The 23299-nt window shown below is 45.1% G+C and overlaps 1 protein-coding gene across 7 annotated transcripts in view; it reads right to left on the bottom strand.

The window, feature by feature from the left end:
* satb1b (SATB homeobox 1b) overlaps positions 1-22989 on the bottom strand; it is a 60330-nt gene extending 37341 nt beyond the window's left edge. For 2 of the 7 annotated variants that reach the window (XM_070835138.1, XM_070835134.1), the window contains exons 1-6: positions 22908-22989; positions 8861-9099; positions 5585-5761; positions 4451-4577; positions 2372-2425; positions 529-652 (exon numbers count right to left, since the gene is read on the bottom strand). In XM_070835138.1, the coding sequence (XP_070691239.1) occupies positions 529-652; positions 2372-2425; positions 4451-4577; positions 5585-5761; positions 8861-9074 (696 nt within the window). In that variant the 5' untranslated portion in view covers positions 9075-9099; positions 22908-22989. Of the gene's footprint in view, positions 1-528; positions 653-2371; positions 2426-4450; positions 4578-5584; positions 5762-8860; positions 9100-10379; positions 10452-22907 lie in introns of those variants that run through there. The other 5 variants (XM_070835141.1, XM_070835136.1, XM_070835137.1 and 2 more) reach the window with 4 other exon arrangements.
* Between the last annotated feature and the right edge of the window lie 310 nt (positions 22990-23299).

Raw genomic sequence — 23299 nt, forward strand, 5'->3', positions numbered from 1 at the left:
TCTGCACCAGCGCTTTCTATCCAGCCTCTCAGCCCACAATAAAAAAAATAAAAAAAAACACACAGAATATAACACCTAACTTGTGAGCATACATACTTCCAGTCCGATGCTGTGAAATGGTGAGAATTAACTAAAACAGCTCAGATCGTTCTGGGTTTGGGCCAATGTTTATCTAACAATAACCATACGTTCAGCAACAACACCTCTGCTTTTTGGCTGCGGTTGCATACAAGTGTGTGTGTGTGGATATGAGTGTGTGTGTGTGTGTGTGTGTGTTGGGTAAAGGAAACAAAAAAATCATGCGGCCAAGAAATGACAATAGCCATTGATTTGGATTTTCTATGCCGATTCTCTTTCCCACTTGATCAAACTCAGGGCATTTGATAAGCAAAAGGATAGAAGACAGAGGTGATGGAGATAGGGGTGTTTGTTTTGTTGTGCAGTATGGTAGCAGGGGGGTGGGGTTGGGCGTTAATCTTTTTTTTTTTTTTTTTTTTTTTTTTAAACAAGCAGACTGGGCTTCAGCACCTGTGATAAGGGACATTCTTTAGCCAGAGAGCTCTGATTCATGTCTTTGAGTAACTCCTTGAGGGCGTTTCTTACTGTAGAGTGGCTCCATTGCTCGGGCGGCAGGTCCTCCAGCTTAGGACAACTGTGGAAAGAGAGAGGAGACATAGGGGGGCGCGGGGGCGAGGGATATGGGAGATATGGGAGATAGGGAGGGGGGAGAGGGAGGAGGGGGGTGGAAGGGAGAGATAGTGATGTAGAGGGAGAGGAGGGGAGAGAGAGAGGGGTGAGGGGAGAGCATGAGAAACAATTCAGATGGAGAAAAGACAGAAGATAGAAAGGACAGCCAGCCGCCCTGATGGCATCTTGAATGAAATGATAAAATACACAACCCACAAATTCAGCAAGACAATATTAAAATAGTTTCATCTGATTGGAAGGGTTGGACAGTTCTCTGATATATGGAGCAAAAGGGTAATAACACCAATCGTTAAATCTGGAAATAAATTTGACCCAAACAACTACTGAGGAGGCAAAATCATTCATTTCAAAGAAGGCTTTGACTTGGTCCGGCGTAACAGCCTGAACCTAACACTGACTGAAAATGGTAAATGGGAAACATATTAGACGATTAAAAAAAATATGTAAAAATGTCTCCTTATCATTAGCGCTCAATCTCTTATTATATACATCTCTCTTATTTTTTCTATCAGGTCGATTGATCATTTAGTCAGAAAACAGTGCAAAAAGATCATCACAAGTTACCAGAGTCCAAATTAACATGTTTGATGGGGCAAGCAACAGTCAAAACCCCAAAGATCGAGCGATTGTTCTTCATATATTAACTATGACGATAGTTAACATTGGTTTTTCAATGTTACCATATTACTAACTATTAGTCATATTCCTATTGTCAGTACTACAGTTGCTGTTAGTATTTTGGTTGCCATTTGTTTTGTCTCTCTCTCTCTCTCTCTCTCACACTCTCTGTCCAACCTCCCCCCAACACAGACCCCGACAGAAAGCCCCCCCCCACCGAGCCTGGTTCTGTTCAAGGTCCTTAATTCGAGGTCCTTAATTTTGAATTCCTGAATCATTGGGTCTCTCTCGTAATTAAAGAGTTTGGTCTTGACCTGCACTTTATGGAAAGCGTCTTGAGATAACGCTGTTATGAATTGGCGCTGTATAAATAAAGATTGATTGATTGATTGAAAGATACTCAATGTACAATGATAGAAATCATTGAGAGAAAAAAACGTCCTCACATAGGAGAAGCTGAAACTAGTGAATGTTGTGCATTTCCACTTGATAAATAACTTCCAACCATTAATAGATCCTAAAAAATCTCAGCGGACTAATCGATCAATAATTGTTTCAGCACTACTCGAGTCTTCTGGCGAGAATTCGGAAAAGACCGTTTCGCCCAAAACAGAGAGTCTGAAAGAGGGCTTCAGTATTAGCCCAGGCCTGTTTAAAATATACAGTATATTGATGAATTGGCCGAATCACTGGAACAATCAGATAGACAGAGAGGTAGAGACAGAGCGAGGAAACCAGAGAGAAAGAGAGCTGAACACACACGCGCTCCCGCTCTTTTTTTCCCTGCTGCAAGCGCCCCTCCAAGACAGACAGATTTCATTTGGCGCATCAAGCAGATGCATCTGGAGATTGCTCTGTCTCTCTCTCCCTCTCCCTCTCTCTGCCTGCCTCGCTCTCTCTCCCTCTTTCATATTCTCCCTCTCTCTCTGTCTCTCTCTCCTGATTGTTCTGATTAGTTAATTACTTTATACAACACATCTGCTGGATTGATGCATGAATTATACATCAGCTGCATGTGGCGACTATTATTTCATGTTACTTCTACCTTCCTGGCTCGTTGTGCTCGGCGAAACAATTTAAGGTGTTACTGGCTAGATTTCTGCAGCAGTCGGGGCGGGGGGTGGGGGGTGGGGGCGGGGGTTGGTGGGGAGGTGAGGTGGGGCGAGGGTATGGTGGGGCGAGGAGAGAAAAGGGGAAAAACAAATACAAAACAATAACAATACTGACAACAATATGCAGCACAATCAAAATAGATTTATATATCAAATAGATTGGCTTTGACGCAAGCTGGTGCTAGAGTCGTGTGTCGCAGGGATTCAGCTCTACCTGAGGAACACTCCGGTTTCTGGGTTTTTGAAATGAGAAATATAGTTACATGGTGGGTGGGAGAGTGGAGCAACTGAACGGAGCACCAGTGAGAGCGCCAATGAACACTTCACGTGTGCAAGGCTGGACGATATGTTCCATGTGTTTCACATATCGCTGAATTACTTCCAGGTAAACCTGCCTTGACACTTGACAAGTGAGAGAGATGTGAGATTGAGCGCGGGGTGATGAGTGCACAAGTGCATGAGACGTTGTATGTGTGCGTGTCCATAAATCTGTCAGGCGGTGTGTTGGAAACGTTGCAAAGAGATAACAAGAGAGCGGAATGGAAAAGGATGCGTGCAGCGGTCGAGGCTAACATCTGCTTGCAAGAATACGCACAGCCTCACACACACACACACACAAACAATGGATTTTCCAGAACACCTTAAACTGCTCCAGCAGCTAGAAAGCCTCTGGGGAGAGGGAAGTGAACAAGGGAAGGGAAGGAGGGAGAGACGGAGAGGGGTAGTGGAGAAAGACAGCTATCCATGCGTTCAGGGCTAGCATGCCGGAAATAAACCCAACCTTCTGTATTCTGGCTGGTGGATGTGTTCACATCAGTCAGTGCGCGTGTGTGTGTGTGTGTGCGTGTGTGTGTGAGAGTGTGAGTGCTTCATTGGTGAAGGTGGGTGGTGGCGGCGGTGGGGGGGGCACAGAAGGAGAGAGAGGGAAGAGAGAGGAAGAGGCAGAGCGAGAGCAGGAACAGCAGCTGGCACAAGCCTCCACACCAGCGCCACTCGGCTGTGTGTGTGTGTGTGTGTGTGTGTGTGTGAGCACATATGAGCCTGTTCGCGTCCATGTCTATAAATGCTCGTATGCTCTTGCTGTGTGTATAAATACAAGGAAGCCTCACACCTACAGAGTAGCATTTAGCATACAATATGGTGAGTGACGGCACAAGACAGCCAGTGGTACTGAGTGTAAGGAGGTTTTAGCTTGTTAGTCTTCTTCATTAGATGCAATGTAGATTCAGAAGAAACATATTTCACTTAAAATAGCCAGAGCAGCCAGGCTTATTTATGGAACTATTTCAGGTGAACAACCTTGTATTCATCTGCCGCAGAGTCATTTTTAGCCGAGAGCAGTCTCCAGTTGCCCACCACAGTCATTTTTTTTATGCAAAGAGCTAAAGCAGTGCTTCGTTCAAAAAACTGTATCATATATCATTTTACCAATCTCCAATGCAAAAATGCCAGTGTTATCTGCACGTTAGTTAACATCACTTATCAGTTAAATGTAAAGCAGCTACAAGAGATTAATGTACTTGATCACTCGTCATGGTATAATTGTTAGCATGTACTCAAAGATGATTTTGGAATCTGTGTTCTTATCACACAACAGTCAAGCTGACAAATATACCGATCTTTTTGTTTCTTTAGCACCATCGGGCGAGGAAGTTTTTGGTATTCAAATGGGTTTTTCCCCATTTCCTGAGAGAGGTCAGGCTGTTGTGTGTGTGCGTGCAAGAGTGAGTGATAATCCTATTTTCAGTATCAAACAGGCAGAGGGTATCGGCAGATTGGCACCTGCCTCCGGGCATATAACACTCGCTATGTGTGTGAGCGTTGGCTCTATAAAGCAATAGTTCACTCCTGGTGTGTGTGTGACACTGCTGGATGGCAGGTAGAGTAAAACTGCATGAACGTCTACGCATTCACATTTTCGATTGGCACACATACACACATTCTGGTGTGTTACGTTCTCGTAAAAACACGACATGCCTGTGTGTGTGTGTGTGTGTGTGTGTGTTGCTTACCTGTGCAGCTGGATCTTAAGCGTGACCACGTGGTAGACGTCCTGCAGCATGTCAGCCACTGTAGCGTCCGGTGCGTCTGTCACATATGACAGGGGGACGGGGTTCCACTTCCCAACCTGAATCATACCTGTATCATGAAACGTATGCACACACACACAAACACATGGGTAAACGCTGACACGCGTGGGAGTCATGACATACAAAGTTCGTTTTGGCATCTTAGCTCGCCGTCGCAAAGCAGTAAGACATGCCCACTGTGGATAAAGCGATGTGCAGCCATCCCAGAGGCATTTTAGTGGCATAAACACTCTTCAAATACTTTGTGTATTACTGAAATATCACAACAACCATGTAAGAATTTCTCCCGAGGCCGCCTTAAAAAAAAGTGGCAGCCCACGCAGCAGGAAGTGAGCTTATGGGCGAGGTGGACTTGGATGTGTGTGCGTGTGTGCACGTATAAGTGTGATGGACAGGCTATAATAAAAGAGCATGCTAAGAGGCACCTTGAAACAGCCACCCTAGGCCTGCGTGTGCTCAAGTGCAATTAGCAGACCCTTTCCTCCACCTGCCCCTCCCACCCGCTGAGCCTCGCAGTGTATGTGCATATAAATATATACAATATCAGTCTGAATGTGTGTGTGTGTGTGTGTGTGTGTGTGTGTGTGTGTTATTTGCTTATGTGCGCAGTATGTGAATGTGCATGTAAACATTTTAGTACAGTGCAAGCCTGCGAATTTAGACTTTTTAGACTTTGCGTGAACGAGCATACATTTGTGTGGGAATGTGTCAGTGTGTGTATGAGTGTGTTTGTGTGTGAGAGTGTGTTGAGCATCTCCTGTCTGGGATCAGTGTCAGGATGTGTTACTGTGGCTTCAGATCTGCTGGCGGTAGGCTATTATGGTCACAGAGTAGCTTGTGTGTGTGTGTGTGTGTGTGTGTGTGTGTGCGTGCGTGCGGCATAAAGAGTGTATCTCCGAGTGTGTGCAGCAGTAACAGCACGTCAGAAAATTCCGTTGAGAAGACGTTAATGAGCATTAGAGAGATAAAGCAAAGAGTGCAATATCACATGAAGTGGCGGAGCAGACAGGAGAAAGGAGACGTGGCTGAGAGTCGGTGAGCGACAGCGGCGGTTACCTTTGGCCTGGGCGGCTGAGCTGTGGGAGTAGCCCAGTGACAGCAGGGCCATCTCGATGAGCTGGTTGAAGAGCATGTCCTTACGCACCAGGACGAACTCGGCGTGCTCCTCCTTGCTGTCGAAATCCATGGGATTCTCGTAGTGCTCGACCACACAGAACACAGGCAGCATGTTGCCTGAGGACGTCGGGACACAGAGACACCAGTAAGTCACATTTCTTAGTGCGCAAACTTTGACCTGAAGTATTCTGTGTTTGCGGAGGGACGAGATTAATATTTAGTGCCGATGATTAAGTTACAGTGAGGTTGAGTGTCGAGGGATTAAGAGTGAGTGAATAGATGGCTGCTGAGTGGAGGCTCTGCACAGAAATTAACTAAAGGATAAGTTTGGACCACACGGGTACTTTTCATCTTTTATAGGGCAATTTCTATCCAAATGCTCACCTCTTTGTCTCATTGCCGAACTCTCACCTCCACATAAGAGTCAAACACTCCTTAGGCACGCAATTTCCTAAAATGAATTTGCTCCGTCTATTTTTTTCATTTAGAAATGCGCCATGATCCTTCTCCTGAGTTTTTCAAATATGTGTTTTCTATCTGTAACGCAATTTAAAAAGCTTTTTTATTCCTTCCTGTGGTCTTAGGTTCATCTTCCAGGTTTTAACATGATGAAAAAATATTACAGAGGTGTTGCACTCTGGGTTGCGTGAGTTCCTATAAGCATTATTAAAGCACATACCGTATATATTACCGAGGGAACGATCGCCTTTAACTCTGTGTGAACAAACATGAAGGAGCCACAAAAAATCCTTCAACTCGTATGTCTCCTTTTGGCACAATACACTTTTTATTCGCTGTCAGGGTTCTGGGATCACATTAGCCTTTCCTACTTGCCTGCCAACCCAAAATCATCTTCCCATGATGCAGCACTTCAAATCCCACACCACCTCTGCACCCTGAGGTTAGTAGTCTGTGTCAACAGTGGCTCTGCGTTTAGGTGGAATGAGCAATCCTTGTCCAAAGACTGCTGAACGTTGAAGGGACCCACTGTGCAAATATCACCCAATATGCCTTTTTTTTTTTCCTTGAAATAACATCCCTGAAATTTAAGAAAGTTTAAGGGCGTGGGGACAACTTGGCCTTTTGAGGTCTCAGCCTGAATGAAAACAGCAGGAAATTGAAACGTCGTTCAAGTGTTGATGAGGAGGGTTCGTGTAGATAACTGTACATTGTTTATGAGGTGACGCTCCTGTCACCTGAACAAATATCTGTACATTTATTGTCCTCGCTGATTAAAATGATTCACGCACTAATATTTTCCAATCCCATGCATTCCAGAAGATGCACAAAGCTCTGGCAAAACAATCAATAAGCCGACAGATGCCAGGGAATGTGCTGAAAGAGCTGCTTTTCTCCTCCCCTGATTTTAATAGATAAAGATCTAACAATAAAGACTGCTGTGTAGGTTCATTTGGGGGATCAATACTGGCTTTGTTTCCAGGGAGCCCAGAGAGGGCTGCGGTAAATATTGTTTCGGGCTCGGACACAATGCCCAGTGTGGGCCCTCTGCGAAGCCTCCGCCGCGGACCGCCCGCCTCCCTCGACTGCTTCACCCCTTACCCAGGAAGAAACTGGAGGGAAAAAAAAAAGCTGATGAGAGGAAAGGGGAGAGGAGGCGAGAGCAGCGAGGAGGCTTGGAGGAACGAACGACGCAGGAGGCCAAGAGAAGCGGCGATGATGAAGGTGAAAAATTAGGCTCTCTCAGCTGGAGTGCGACATGTAGATTAAAGGAGCAAATAAGAGAAACAGCCCAACCGAGGACACTCACACAGCCACATTCCAAGAGTTCCTCAGTCCCTCTTGCCCAAAGAAAACCGAACCAGCCAAACAAACAAACAGACGAGCTTTAGCTGCCAAGTGCTATTACAACTCCAAACCTGCAGGTTTTTAAACTCATTTCCAACCCACTAAAAAAAAAAAACAACAAAGAGAAAAACATAATCATAAAAAGGTTCATATTTTTGATAGCTTTGCCCGCCGTGTTTTTCACAAAACCACACCGGTTATATTAAAAAGCTATGTCATAATCTCAAAGTAAAGGCTCCCTTTAAAGAGGAATGGCTCTTAAAGGACTGAAAGTTTCCCTTAATAAACAAATGTCGGAGCAGGAGGGCTGTGGTTGGAGAGAGGAGCCGTGACACAGCGCTATGCAGCACGACACAGGAATGATTCTCACAGTGCTCTTCTATTAGCTATTGTCTGGGCAAATAAGTGGGAGTGTGTGTGTGTGTGTGTGTGTGTGTGAGTGCTGAGATGACTAAAGACGCATTGTAAAAAGGTTTAAGAGTTTTGGAGAGCAGGCAGGGGGTGTTGGTGGTGGGTGGAAGATGGTGTGTATGTGTGTGTGGGAGGGGGGCTATTTAAACTGCATTTAAATAGCTTTGCTCTATTTACATGGTTTATTTTTTTTTTCTTACTTGTGCGCAAGTGGACACAAAGTTAGTTCAGCCACATCTATTTCATAATCAGTTCGTACAGGCGACAGCAGCAAAGAAGTAATTCCTTTACTGATTATTTTGTCAATTATTCGATAGATTCATTAATCCGTGGGTGTATAAAATGTCAGAAATTAAGGCTGCAACTATTGATAATCGTCACTAGCTGTTATTATTTTCTCAATGAACTGATTGATTGTCTAGCAAATGTCAGAAAATAGTGAAAAATGTTCTTGACAATTTCCCAGAGCCTGGAGCAACATACTCAAACTGCGTGTTTTGTCCCCCCACAAGAGTTCATACTAAAATATTCAGTTTTTCTGTCACATAAGAAAAAAAAAGCAGCAAATCCTCAGATCTGAAGAGCAAATGTTTGGGATTTTTTGCTTGAAAAATGACTTGCTGGTTGGTAGTTATTTTTCTGTCAATCAGCTAACCAGTTCCTCCACCAGCCTTTCAGCTCTGTCAGAAACAGCGCGAGGCCCCCCCCTCACAAATTTCGCCGGAATCCAAGGAGAAGTCTAAAAATCGACTGTTTTATCCTGTAAAAAAAAAGTCCAAATCCCCCAAAATCTATAATCATGTGAAATATCAGGCGAAAAATCAGTAAATGTTGACATGTGAGATGCTGAAAGCAGCGGGTTTGCTTACTGACTGACAAACAGTAAATCCAACAAACTTATTGTTAATTAAATTCTCTTTTGATCAACTAAATCAAGTCATCGTTTTAGTGCGAGTTCTCACCCCCCCTCCCCCTCCACACACACACTCTCTCTCTCACCTCTCTTGTGGCAGGTCTTCAGCAGGTGCCCAGTGGGTTTGTAAGGGACCCCAGCTAGTTTGGCCCCGGTGCTGCCCAGCCTGGCCCGGCCCAGGGGGCTGCCGTTCTGCTCCAGCCGGGGCAGCTTGGCCGGCGGGGCCTTGTTCTCGGCCATGCTGTTGACCAGCTCAGAGTTCTCCTTGCCCAAACACGTCTCGCTGAGATGTTCCATCATTCTCAGCACCTCTGCTCACTATCACCTGGGGAGACAGACGCAGACAGAATGATTCGGCTGTCAGCGCAGATGTGTGCGCGGAATAAAAGGAAACGCAAGGACGAAACGCCTGAAAGGTGATGCGAGGGGAGCGATGAACACAACAAGTCTTTTGTGTTGACATCGCTGACATGGGAGGATGTGCAGGGACATTTTAAAGCAAAGAAAAAGTGCTTTAGGTAACTGAAACCTCCAAGAACAGAAACATAATGGCAGTTACTGTCAATTTGTGGATTCGGGCCACGGTGGCGTTTTTCGTGCCGCTGTAATGTTCCCATTTTTCAACGCATGTATTATGGATGTATGTCCCGCTAGAGATTCCCATGCGAGTAGAGGCAAACAAGCCCCGGTTTTAGTGCAAACACATTAATTTGCTGGGAGATTCCACTTGAATGAGTACAGTGCAGTTCAAGGAACAAGATTCTGTTGCGGCGCACGCAGAGAGGGGGAAACTAACGTAATTCGGTTTCTGAGTCACTTCGTGTGGCTTCACATTCATGACGCAGCTGAGAGGGAGGCGAAGGGCCGCAACCTTCGTTTTACTGTGACACACACACACACACACACACACACACACATACCAGTTACATGACATTACAGGTGTGAACTTTATTTATAGATGTTGCAAGTGCAGAGAGGCAGTCATGGCAGGCAATAAGTTTACAAGTTTGGGATGTAGATGGGGGGGGGGGCAGGTTTAGAAAGCTTGTGAACAGACAGGTGCTGACTCATGAGCACATGCATCAAAAGTTATGTGAGACAAGACGAGAGGAGGAGGAGGAGGAGGAGGAGAGAGGAAGGAAAGATGGCAGCTTTAACCACAGGTGCTCTGGTGCACAGATAAACAGCCACCGACTGACAGTCGCACGACGATTCAAACTTTAGGATCCTAATCGGAGAGCTTCTCCTTTACAACGCTGCTGCCGCACAGCTCTGATGGCGGCTCTGCATGCGGGCTGATGCACATGAACTGGAATGCTGTTGTCAAAGAGTGAAAAGGGCAAAATCATCCACCCCCACGCAAAAGATCATGAACTCCTCCATTCATAACATGCAATGAGGCAACTAATGCCGCACAAACAGGGGGCCAAAGGAATCCAGACCCGGACACAGTCCGGATCCAGGTCAGGATTTTTAAATGACCTTAAAACACAGAAACAGGAGCAATAGTTCAAATTGACACATTATCCCTAAAGGAGGAGGAAGAGGAGGAGGAGGGGGGTTTAAGGGAGGACAAGTTGAGTGAAAGAAATCTTCCAAACCAACCTGAAAAGCAGCACTTGAGCACTGAGGAGCATATAACACCGCCTGGAGGACGCGTCTTCTTCAAGTTTGGCCAGGGTAGAAAAGAAAAGAAAAAGAAAAGATACCCCGAAACAACTCCGGCTTGCTCCCTCTCTCCCTCTCTACGTGTGCATGACAGCGAGCGGGTGGTTTAGAAAAATAAAATCAGTGTTTAAAACAGGCGTTTTCTGCTGCTCTTCTCCGACTGGCAGGCGGTGCGAGGAAAAAAAAAAACAACAACCCGGGTCTGTGCGAGAGACGACGAGGTCGAGATGGACCGTGATAGGAGAACATTGGTGAGCGGTTTCATGTGTGTGTGAGACTGTGTGTGTGTGTGTGTGTGTGTGTGTGTGTGTGTGTGTGGTAGCCCCAGTGTTAGCTAATTCCGTCCAAACGGAGGAAAAAAACGGTCAGAACCGGCGACATTTAGCACAAAGTGAGCGGTTAGCCGCGTCCATCGGTTACAAGTGAAGGCGACTTCTGCTTTAGTTCGCTCGCAGCACAACATCCAAATATCGGCAGGCAGGCAGGCAGGCAGGCAGGCAGCCGCACAGCAGGCTCACAGTTAGCCGTCGCCAGCACCGAGCAAAGCGGCTCGGACACAGTTGTAATGATAACAAACCGCCGCCGAGACCCGACAACCCCCTCGTTGTGACACGAAAAATAGCTCAACGTCGGGCTTAGCTACATCTCACTCCCCGGCGGAGGGAGACTGACTGACTGACTGAGAAATAATAACAACAACCGAACAGGGAGAGCTCGCTACCGCGTTGGAGGCGATGAGGAGACGATATGCGGACAGTCGGAACAGGTTCGTAAAATAAAAGAAGGAGAGAGGGGGGTCAAAAAGTGCCGTTTACTTTCCGATGTCGAGGATAAATAAGGCTCGCTGTGGATGCACGGGAGGGCTGCCTGCGATAGTAATAGTAGGAGGTGTCCTGTTGGTTGGGGATTGGCGTCCGGACGGAGCTCCTCTTTTCTTTCTATCTCCCTCTCTGTCTCTCCCCCTCTCACTCCGTCTCTCCCTCTCTGTCCCCATTAAATTATTAGTTGTATTGACTCATCACTCCCCCCTCTCCTCGCCTCGCTGCTGGTGCTGCCGCTGCTTGTGCTTTCCCTTTCTCCTCCTCATTTCAAATGGCGTGGTAGAGGGGGTAAAAAATTAGAAAAAAAAAAAAAATAGAAGATAGGAGGGGGATGTGTGTGTGTGTGTGTGTGTGTGTGTGTGTGTGTGTGTGTGTGTGAGAGGGAGAGAGGGAGCGAGAGAGAGAGAGAAAGAGTGAGTGTGTTTGAGGAAGAGGGAAATAATCCCCTCATGATACAAAAAAAAAAAAAAACCAGATGATTCCTCCCCATCTCAGGCCGAAAAGTCCTGGCCGAGACAAATAAAGTGGACAAAGTGGACCAGTGGGGAAGACACACACACACACACACACACACACACACACACACACACACACACACACACACACACACACACACACAGAAGAACGATGGTGCGATTTCCGGCTGTGCGCGCAGGAATTTTTAATCAGCTTGATTAGAGTGAGGCGGTCCTGCATTTATTACAGTCTACACACAGATGCTCTCTCACACACACACACACACACACACACACACACACTGGATACCTTCATTTATTGTGTTTTTTTTATTTACTTTTGTACAATAAATAGCTTTTAATTTACTTAATATTTTACATTCAATGATTTTGGGCTCAAACAGCCAAAGGTGAAGTGAAAGTATTTGACCTCCAGTCAGTGGAAGTCACTCTGAGATAAACAGACGTCAGAATAAAGAAAAGGTACGTGTGAGATTTGCAGAAAAGCTGTAATTTAGACCACTTTGCTTTAAAAAAAAACAGGGGGGGGGGGTGTTGCACAGCATTCAAAATGCAGGCTTGTCTCACGGCTCTGTCTTCTTCAAACCATCCTAATGTATAAGGTATAAATTGGTATCACAAATCAGAATGCTTTAGTTACATGGAAAAACTACATGACCTCCTGCTAATGTTCATACTTAGACTATAATTCGAAAAACTATGTATTTATATAGTTGTGTTGATTTACATCTTGAACTCTTGGCAATAAACTCACACTCTGAATTTACACTAAGAAATATTTATGACAGCTTTACAAAGTGGGAATGCTCTATTCTCCTGCACACTAAAGGTGGAGATACATCTCCAGCTAGAGGCAGGCTGGTGCTTTTTCAACAGAGGACTGCACTCACTGTCAAGTTGCAAGGATTTCTTAGTCTAATATTCATCATTGCATTGTAGGTGAAATACACACATCCTGGCATAATACAATTATAAGGAGAGTAATAAATTGCATTTTCCAAAGGGTGTTTTTTTATTCTTATATAATTTAGGTCAGTTTGCTAACAAAAAAAATCATTTAATCTAATATATCAATCTAATATATCTAATTTACATTCATGTACACTACGTTCTTCCAAAAAATGTGAAGATGGCAGAGATGTCCCACCTCCAATATTCTGTTATCTCCCAAACTTTACCCCCATAGCAAGTCGTACTGTATTATGTCAAACAGGATTATACCAAAATATTAGACAAGCTAATCTCTGTTGATATTGTCAGCACAACCCTGAACTGTCAAAGTGGGGGGATGAACCGAGAGGAGGAAAGAAAGGAGAGGAGGACTGTTTAGAGGCTGGAGAGCGACTCAATCTCTGCAAACAATGGCAAGCTGGAAGGTTTTCTCAAGTTGATGTGTGAGCCATTGTTATTATTTTGCAATTATTTCATGAACCTTTCCCTGCTGGCAGGCTTGGCTGCTCTAAAGCAAACTGCAAAAATATCAGACAAGGTAATCTCTGTTGATATTGTCAATAAAGGTCTGATGTGGTGTTTGTACTTAACCTTAAGGTGGCCTAATAATAACTGTTTCACTTTGACTTTATGAGCAAAAGCCAGACTAATATCTGGTGGACACACACACACACACACACACACACAGATGTAACAATAAATGCTGTCTGCTAGTGGAAGGAGTGGCTGCATTTGGCTCTCCATCTTTATGTCCTATGAGGAGCCAGAGGGGTGAGTGTGTGAGACAACCACAGGGGTTTTCACACACTCGTGAAATATGGTGATAGTCATCCAAATATTATGTGGGATGAAAGCAATGAAAGGTAACACCAAAGAAGAATTCGTTAATTCATCACCATTGCGCCACAGCCTGAACTTTAAGCTTCTTTTATTTCTGCTGCTCATATGTAACGAGCGCTGTGGTGCGATATGATCCGAGTCATCAGGCCAATATCCACATCAAACACAGATGAACAGGCGTCGTCTGTCCAGGTTGTGTAAGAACAAAAACAGGAAACCAACAGAAAACAGGAAGCGAGTACACCTATCGCGATGACAGAGCCAGAGGTTGTGAGCCGGCCTTGGAGGTCAGGCGCTACATAACACTACGTGGTTACTATCCAGTCTTAGCAGGGCTCATAAACTCCCTCTGCGCGAGACCATAAATACAGTAACGGTACATCGTCTCCCGCAAAGCTGTTGTTTCATAAACAATGCGACACCGCAGACGTGAGCTGCTCTGCTCAGGTCGACAGGAACCACCGTCAGGTGACCGTGAAGAAACTCTGTGGAACAACTGCGAGGGAAGTTATTACGGAAGGTGTTTACAGTTCGCCTTTAGGAGAAAAGACGCTGTTCAAAGAACCAATCGTGGAAGAAGTGATGCGGCCTAAGTGTCACTAGGCAGTGCAAACAGTACAGCTGCACGTCCCATTCAGGCCCTGATTCATGAAAACCAGATCGTAGTTCCAGCCACCCGTGTTGGGGTCAAGAGTTTATTCACTTCACAACACATTCATGCCCAAAAGGCTGCGTTGAAAAAATCACTGCAGAAGGCCAGCGGAGGAGCTTTTAACGGAAAAATGCAATGTGAAACTCAACTATCAGACCTGAGATGGAACAACATCTTGAAATATTGACACCTAGTTAGCACGGGGTGTAAGGTTTGAGGGGGCGGCTGCTGTACAAGTGTCCTACGCCTGTGGTTTTTTAGCAGGAAATGGAGGAGTTGTTGAAACTGCTTAAGACCCCAACAGGTTTGAATTCATGAGCAGAGGCTGCTGCACAGATTCACTGATCAATTCTTATCTTAACCATTCTCAGGGTTTCAGTGAGCTGCCAACACTGTGTACTAAACACAGCTGCGGTGTGCTGTGTGGTTAAATGGCTCTGCTACGTGTCTGAATAAAGGACCCAAACTGTGGAGTAATTACTTTATTTTCAGACATTCACTCCAACACGAGATATTATTCAGCTGCGGAAAAATGTGACAAAGATTTCCACAAAGTCCCTGAAGACATGAAAGTAGAATTCACACATGAATCATATTGAAGTTACTGTCTATCTTGAGCTCTTTGCTTCATGATAGGTACATTAAAGAGGATAAAATTATCCTGTAACATTGTGTTTTATAATTTTTCAATAATGAATATCAGGTGATAATCTGTTTCTGAAATGAATGTGGAGCATTTTAGACTCTTTCATTTTTCCTGGATGTGCCCACAGTAGAGTTTCATTTGTGTCACTGTGATATGTGGTAACATGAATTGCACAAACAGGCTGCAGCCCCCCCCCCCCCCGACACACACACACACACACACACACACCCAAACCTTCTCCTCAGCAGATCATCACCTAAACTTGCACAGCATTGCTGCTTCACCATTCTGCATGTTGACATGTTTTGCACGTTGACATGTTTTACATGATGTTCACTGCAGCTCCCGTTTATCTGTTTTTGTTGTTTTTTTTTCTTTTTTCCTTGGCCGCAGTTAGCAGCGTTCGGAAAACAGGAGCGACGGTGAAAGCAAGCCATTGTCGGCAAATGCTCTTTTCTATCTGGCATGACGCAAGCAGCCGCAGTCATTTCCACTGTGATTGTCGGGCACCATCAGAGAGCATCGATAACCCCTGCCAGGCCTTGGCACCGCCAACAGGTGCCGGCACTGCCAGCTAGGTTGGCACCAACGTGGCTGTAAAAACCCTCTGACATCCAGAAGGGCACAGATTTGCACTGAATGCACCACTGAATCAACACTGCTGATTATCAATTAACATATACCGTTTTGTATCGCACAGAATAGAAGGAAAAAATGGGTTTTGAAATACAGAAAGCCTGTCTAAAAATACTAGCTGGGTGCTGTTATAATCACGGGCTGAATACAGATTTAGCTCTGTTCAAGGTGGGTTTTTACAAGCCTGCGCGGCTTTGTGCTGGGGAGATACAGTATGCGGTGTGTTATGCATGTGCACAAGTGTAATTGTTGAGGCGTGATTTTGTGCCTGTTGGCTGCATTTGTAAAGGAAACGTGAAAAAATGACATGAGGAACATGACAGACTGGATGCTGAATTGCAACAAAAGACACCTCATTTTTTAAATGTCAGGAGTCATAGCATTACACCACAGATATATTTCACCTTCACTGACGCCACAGGTACCCTCTGTTTGCACCATAACTCACTTATCAGATGATCACATCTGGCCTGCTGCTTTTTAAACCACGCTTATGTCTCAGGAGAAATGAAATCATTCGTCTTTTTCTTTAAAAAGACACAAATAATCAAGACACAAAGGAGGAAAATGAATAAGAAAATGTATCATTGTTGGCTCAACACTGAGAAGCGTCTTTATTTACTGTGTCAGGCGAAGCCGGCGCCATCACTTACTGTACGTAGGTGTTGTGATGTCTTCATGCTCGCCACTTGTGATGCTTCTAATGGGCATTAATACGATCATTTGGATTACTAATACAAATTAGTCTGCGCATCCAGTCTGAGAGAAGACAAACAGCACGGGGGTAAGCGCTGTCACTGGTTTGACTTTGAGCTCTTTCTGCAAGTGTCTCCCACAATAAAAACACACACATAAACATAATAGTATTATTAGAGGCGGCAAAGGATTTAATAATCTGTCGGGGGAACGTGTCAAAACACGCCTGCATCAGTGTGGGTGCACAGATGAGACGAGATGCCGTGTACAGTGTTAAAAAGGAAAATGAGGGTGGTGTGCAGTGGGTGCCGAGCAAAACCAACAAGCAGTTAAATAAGTAGTAGAAGTGCGAAGACATTAAAGCAATCTCGAAAAGCGAAGGACAGACGCAGAAGGCGACAGTGTTTTGTGTATTAACAATTAGCGATTGCGTGTTTCATTATGAATGAAGACACACAAAAGGGCGGCTTTACACTTTTGGAACAAAGAAATTGTTTGGTGCTGTCGGCCTTTGTAGGTCATTACGTGGGCAGATAAGTCTCAAAATATGGTACAGGCTCCAGACACTCCACACACATGTACTACTAAAACAAAACATTACCTTTTCTGCAAAAAACAGTGGCGACAGAGTAGAAATCCGATGCGATCAGTGATTACTACCAGCGTAACTCGTCACCCTTTTGTCAGCCGAGGTGTCACCTTGCTCTTCGTTTTCTCAGAAACGCAACTGTTTGTTTGTGAGTGACTTTCTTTTGAAAGGACTGACGTCTCCCTGCACAACTGTTGCACAAAAGCACGACCTGGGTTCAGGTCAGGGTTTAGGTGGTTTATTAACATCCCCTCACCTGATGACCACGGAAAATGGCTTAATTAGATAGTATAAATGTTCCATAACGAACATATTCACCAAATCAGATTAGCTTCGTCTCCTCCATCAGCTCATACAGCGAGTGTGGCTCTCCATTACACGTGAAATAAGGTGATTTCTACATTTTCATATGTCCGCGCTTTTCGGTGTGGGAGGAGGGAGGAAAGAGAGTAAGAAAGAACAAGGGGGATGTAATGAACTGAGAGTCGACTCCTAAGTGCTTAATTGTTTTATAATCACATGAAGTCGACAGAAATAGAAGCCGAGCGAGTGGTCTCCACCTCAGGTCTGCTGACAGGAAGGCCTAACGCCAGTTGGCCTCAGCGGGTCTCTGCGCCGCGGTGGAAGACAAACATGAGGACGTGTTTTTTTTTTTTGTTTTGTTTTGTTTTTGTTTTCTCCTTCCTGATGTATGAAAGACGACCGCCGCTTCACTCACGGCCCCCCGTTCTCACATCTCCACTCTCGACACCCACCCTTACGACATGTACTGTTCACTGTACACAATGCAGCTCCCACGCAAATGCACACCACACACACACGCACATCCGCTCAGTGGCGGCGAGCGTGCTTCGCCTGAACCCCCTGACGCAACACTCGGTGGCCTCGCTGCCATCGAGTCGACGGACGTGTGAGCCGACCCTGGCTCGGCCGCGATGACCGCTGCGCCGGGTCAGCTCAGGCCTGTGTCAGTCTTCCTCACGGGAATCTGCATTAAAGATTCCAAACTTCATTGCTTGCTGAGAGGAACCTTGTTTATCACCCCCCCCGCGCCCCTCCCTCACTCGCTCTCTTCGCCTTTATCGAATTATAAAACCAATTAGTCATAGAACAATCGACGGGCATCAGAGGCAGGGCTGTTTTTAAAGAAATTACTTTTCTGTCACTGCTCGCTGGACTCCGGTCTTCACATGACCGAATAATTAAACTCTAATTTCTGCCTCGTGGATTGCAACAAATACACAATTAATAGAGATGGAAAGACAGGGGTGTTTGTGTGACAGAGACACAGAGAGACACAGAGAGAGAGAGAGAGAGAGAGAGAGAGAGGCGATGGCACTGGGAGAGGACAGGCTGAACGGGTGAGAAAGGTTGCCACGTCCTGCTGGGTTTACCCTGAACTGGGGAGGAGGCGGTGAAGGGCACAGTATCCCCGGCCTTGTGGGGAGTTCTTGGGAGTGTTGAGGAAATGAAGGCAGGTGATGGGATGGTGTTACTCGCCTCAGTATGCGAGAAGTGGCGCTACGCTGAGATGAAAGGAGAGATGGGATGTGAGCGTGTGGGGAAAACGGCTCTTAATATCGAGGCTTAGGTAGAAGTATTGAATAGGAGGTGCAGACTTAAGGATGTGGCTCTTTATCTACATATTTTTCTTTGCATATTTAATCCCTTGTCAAAGGATGCATCATCCAGCCACTGACGAGAGAAAACAGTTGATAAGGCAAGGGTGTGTGTGTGTGTGTGTGTGTGTGTGTGTGTGTGTGTGTGTGTGTGTGTGTGTGTGTGTGTGTGTGTGTGAGACACAGAGAGAGAATACAGTATCTGTTGAAATTGTTTCATTGGAGTATGTGGGTGGGTATTAACAACCTGATCTTAGCGGGATGCGCTTTCCTCTAAATCGCTCTCTCTTTTTTTCTCCCTGAACAAAGGGTTGAGGAAAAACCTACACAGATTGGATAAAGACAAGCATTGGAATAAAAGACAATGAGTTTTTTTTTCCTCTCAAGAAATAATTTAAAAAAAAAAAAACCCCACCATACATTGAGACCAGTAATAATGTGATTTGAATCGTGAAAACTTGATGTACATGCTTGCTTAAATGATATTTTCCATGGTAGCATGAAGCATGCTAAATAACAAGAGGCACAACAACAACCAAAAAAAAAAACAACATAGGAGGGATGTCATTTTGTAAAAGCGTGACAAAACCGACATGACGGACTTTGGGTTTTTTTTTTTTTTATCTCCCGGCGAGGACACGCCAACCCATTCGACAAACAGGGCTGATTGTCAGGACCCAAAGACAATGTGACGCTTTTATCACTAAGCCAAGGAATCTGGATCAACAGTATGCAAAGCATATGCCAGAATAAATGCAGTCAAACATGCTGGGACAACATAGCCCCCCACTCCCCCCCCCTACCCCCCCACCCCAAATCATTTTTCTTTTTTATAAAGAACTTTCCAGATAATGACAAAATGAGCTGTAACTCCCGAATCACACACTAAGCACTCACCCAGGGTGGTATGTCTGCAACTGTCGGCGGGGGGGCTTTCTTTCATTTTTGAGCCCTGGAATGCAGCGGTCCCTATTAACGCACCAACATTTTCTTTTCTAGTCTAAACTAGTTGCAACTTGTCATCAAAAAAAAAAAAGAAAGAAAAAAAAAACACGCTGGGAATCATTGTTATCTTTCTCCTCTATTAGCAATCATAACAGAGCTATTTCATACAGGGGAGGAATGAGTGTGTGTGTGTGTGTGTGTGTGTGTGTGTGTGTGTGTGTGTGTAGGGGTGGAATCCCCAAAGAGCCACACATTAAAAAACGAGACAGGCCTCTTATTTACTGGCGACAGTCTAATAAATACATTTGCTGGCAGCTAAACAGGTATTTACTCTGCTCCCTACCACAGGTATAATTTCACTGTTTGCTGAGCTGTTATTTTGCTACAGCGATAATTATCGAGGTGGTAAAGAAAGACGATTAATGGTTTTAGCCGAGATATCAGTCTCAGCAAAGTGAGGCACAGCCCGGCTCTAAACTCCCAGCAAATACTCAACAGTGGGGGGGGTTAATAATCTGCATCTTTGGCTGCGGGTATTCGAACCACAGCTCCAGCACAAAGCTAAGATGGTGTAGCTGCTGCGAACATATAGAGGATTCTATTTTCTTTTTTTTCTTTCTTAAAGTGTGGCGACAACACCTTTTATTTTCCTCTAAGCAATAAAACTGATGATTCAGAGCATAAATTCAATTTTAAATCAAAGCGATGGAGCATTCTTCACATCATTTCAGAGCAGGCTGCGCAGCAAAAACAAGAAGAAGAAGAAGAAGAAAGAAGAAAATCAGAGCCTCTCCAGTGTGCAGACTAATTGGTCTCTCAGGGTCACAGGACAAACTTTGTCGTCTACCCTTCGCTCTCATCTGACTACCTGCTCTTCACGGCGCCTGTTAACCTGAGGCCGAGGGAGCGCTCGCACACCAGCACGCAGCCGCTGCACTTAACTAATCTGGTCTACACTGGGGGGGGGGGCAGAAGGTTTAACTGGTGAGACACAGAACTCGCCGTCCCTGGCGTCCTGCGGTGCTGCTGGAGCGTGCACACTGCTGACCTGACAACCTCAAGTGGCAATTAAGGCAGCAGCCACGCACAAGTGTGACTGGGATTTAAAAGGAAAAGACAACAAGACATCTCTGACTGTTTGCGAACATTACAAGCTGATTTCCTGCTAGTACACTACTACAGTACAGTAAATGCAGCGTGCACTAGTTTCGATTAGTTGTAATGAAAACAAAGCTGAGCTCTGAGAGGGGAAAAAAAAAAAATCGGAGTGTGACAAGGTCCAACCTGCAAGTTAGCAGAAGAAAGGTGGAAACACTTGGGTGTTTTCCCGGCTCTCTTCCTAATTGTAAATCACAGTAGGGTTTTTGTAAGAACGGTGAACACAACAGAACACATTCAAAGGAATTAATTACACACTAATAAGCCGCGACAGATGTTTAGGCTTTACTGCTGGATCTGTGTGACCTGGCAGTCACACGCAGCGCCGCCGCTGCTGCCGTCGCCGCCATCCTCACACTCTTGATTCTTATCATTCCTGCCAAACAAGTTTATGTGGAGAAATTTGGCCAAGCGCATTGACATGCCACTGTGGACGTGTACGCGAGCATTTCTTTGAGCCACTTTCACAACCGCAAACTGATAAAAGCAAAAGAGGTTGTATTGGAGGCTCACAGTCGAGGAGTAAAACCGAGAACTTTTGCTTCAACGTTCACAGGCTGCCGTTGAGGCTTTCGTCTTGTCTGAGGACTTTTACAAGAAGTGACACATAGCAGCCTGAGACAGGAAAAGGGCTTTGTGTCGTTGCTGTCAAAGGCACTGACCAGATAAGCCACAGCACCTTGAACTGCCAGAGATCTGCAAAGATAAAAGGAGAAAACTCACCGGTGCTGTGCCATAACCTGTTTTTTTTTTTTTTTTTTTCCATGCAGAGGTGCCACGCTTGACCTCGTAATCGCATGTGAGCGAGCAAAGCGCGCAACCTGACAACAACAGCGGGATGATAAACAACTGGAGTCACCGAGCTCTGAAGACAATATCAGGACTATCAAGTTTCTGACTTAATGCGAACTTCACCAGGTTTTTATTGTGATTTTCTCTGCTTTTGCGTTGCGAATATTCTCACGGTGCATCACGACTAAATGAACAAATACAATCTTTATGACAGATTCTTGGTACGACACACATTCTAGCCTACCTCAGACGAGTGTATTTCTGCAGATGTCTGTGTATAAATCCCCCTGAATATTAGAGTGAAAGCCACCGGCCGTGCTGGTGTATGAAATGTCAGCTATTTTCTAAAGGAGCAGAGAGTGAAACCTTTAAAAAAACCTGTAAACCACAGAACATCAGTGCCCACGCACTTTTTTACATGGCAATACATCTTCTCATAACTGCACTCTTTGTGTCTCTATCTCACACACACACACACACACACACACAAGTCTTGTTGTACCTGAAATTACTTTATCAGCACTGTGACAAAAGCCACAAGGCAGACCAAACAGCATTACTGCACCATCTCTGTATCATCAAATCTATTTGACTGCCTCACACCAAGTCAGGCAGAAAGAAAGCAATAAATTCATTAACTGTTTGTTTCCCTGTGAGTCTCTCACACCTGCTTTTTTGTGTGTGAGTGAGTGTGTAAGCATGTGTGTGTGTGTACCTTGCTGGGATCAGTCAGCACAGGTGAGAGTTACACAAAGTGTTTCATGCTACAGCGATAAAAGTGTTGGAGCAAGTTGACACGTAATTAAATATTAAGTATATGGAGAGAATAAATGAAGTGGCTCTAACGGCCTAATAAAAAGTAGTAAAAGTAGATGGGCAGTTGGGCTGCAACAGCACCAGCATTTCTAATAGACATGTCAGCGGTTTGATAACACACACTTCATTATGATGGGCAGGAAAAAAGAAAGTAAAAGGCCTAACAAATTACAACGGCCAGCCCTGACAGAGGGGATGTAAAAATATTCCTGCACTGTTAATAATTTGAGAGAAAATATATGAAGTCTGAGAAAGTGGATTCACCACGAAGAGCCGTGGCTCCTGACATCTCCAGGTCAGCAGCAGCGTGGCTGCATCACTTCTTGCTGCTCTGCTGCGCGCTGAGTAAGTTGTTAAATGAATTAGAGGAGATGGATGTACTTAACCCCGCCAATATCACGAGTGCTTTGCTTATTCGTGCAGAAATGAAACAGGCCTGTTTCTGTACATTTAAAATTAGATGGTTAAAAAAAAAGAAAAAAGAAGAGAAAGTTCAGAATGCGCGCGTTAATATTTACCATGAAGCTTTTTTTTATTTTTTTTATTTGTTGTTAGATGTGAAATATTAAATCCCAGCAGCCACTTAAGGTCTGTGTGGGTTTTGAGTGATTTAGAAGATCTGCTCTGTAAATTGCTGTTAATTCATTTAGAACCGAGTGATTTCTCCCTGTAAGTCCGAGCAGATGCACCTTTTTTTTTTTTTTTTTGAGCCGTGCAGTAAAATAAATACGACTTGAAACATATGCAGAGACGCTACAAACAAAAAAAAGAAAAAAAAAAAGGAGGCATGCGAAGAGACTGGCAGCAGGCTGAGCAGAGGGACCGTACCTTTAAAGTCAGCAGTCGTCCGACCTCTTGTTTTCCATCAAAAGTTGAGCAACCTCTTGTCACTGCTCCACGGCGAGAGATCCAAAAATAGGCAACTGCTCTGTGGGAGGAAAAAACTGCTTTAAAAAGTCAAAAGTCCTACGCTTGAGGAGGAGGAGGAGGAGGAGGAAGGTGGTGGTGGTGGTGGTGGGGGGGGAGGGTGTCGTCTTGTACAAACCGCACTGGCGGAGGCTGAAGTTGGGGAGCGCGCAAGGCGGATGGAGCGCAGAAATGTGAGCAACCGTGCGCTGCGGGCAGCGGGGGTGAAGTGGAGGAGAGGAGAGTGGCGGCATGTGAGGAGGGCTGCTTTGAGAGGGTGGCAGGTAAACGAACCGCCCCTCCCCGTTTCTGAT

This window comes from Pempheris klunzingeri, chromosome 8, assembly GCF_042242105.1.
Source record: "Pempheris klunzingeri isolate RE-2024b chromosome 8, fPemKlu1.hap1, whole genome shotgun sequence".
NCBI classification, from domain to species: domain Eukaryota; kingdom Metazoa; phylum Chordata; class Actinopteri; order Acropomatiformes; family Pempheridae; genus Pempheris; species Pempheris klunzingeri.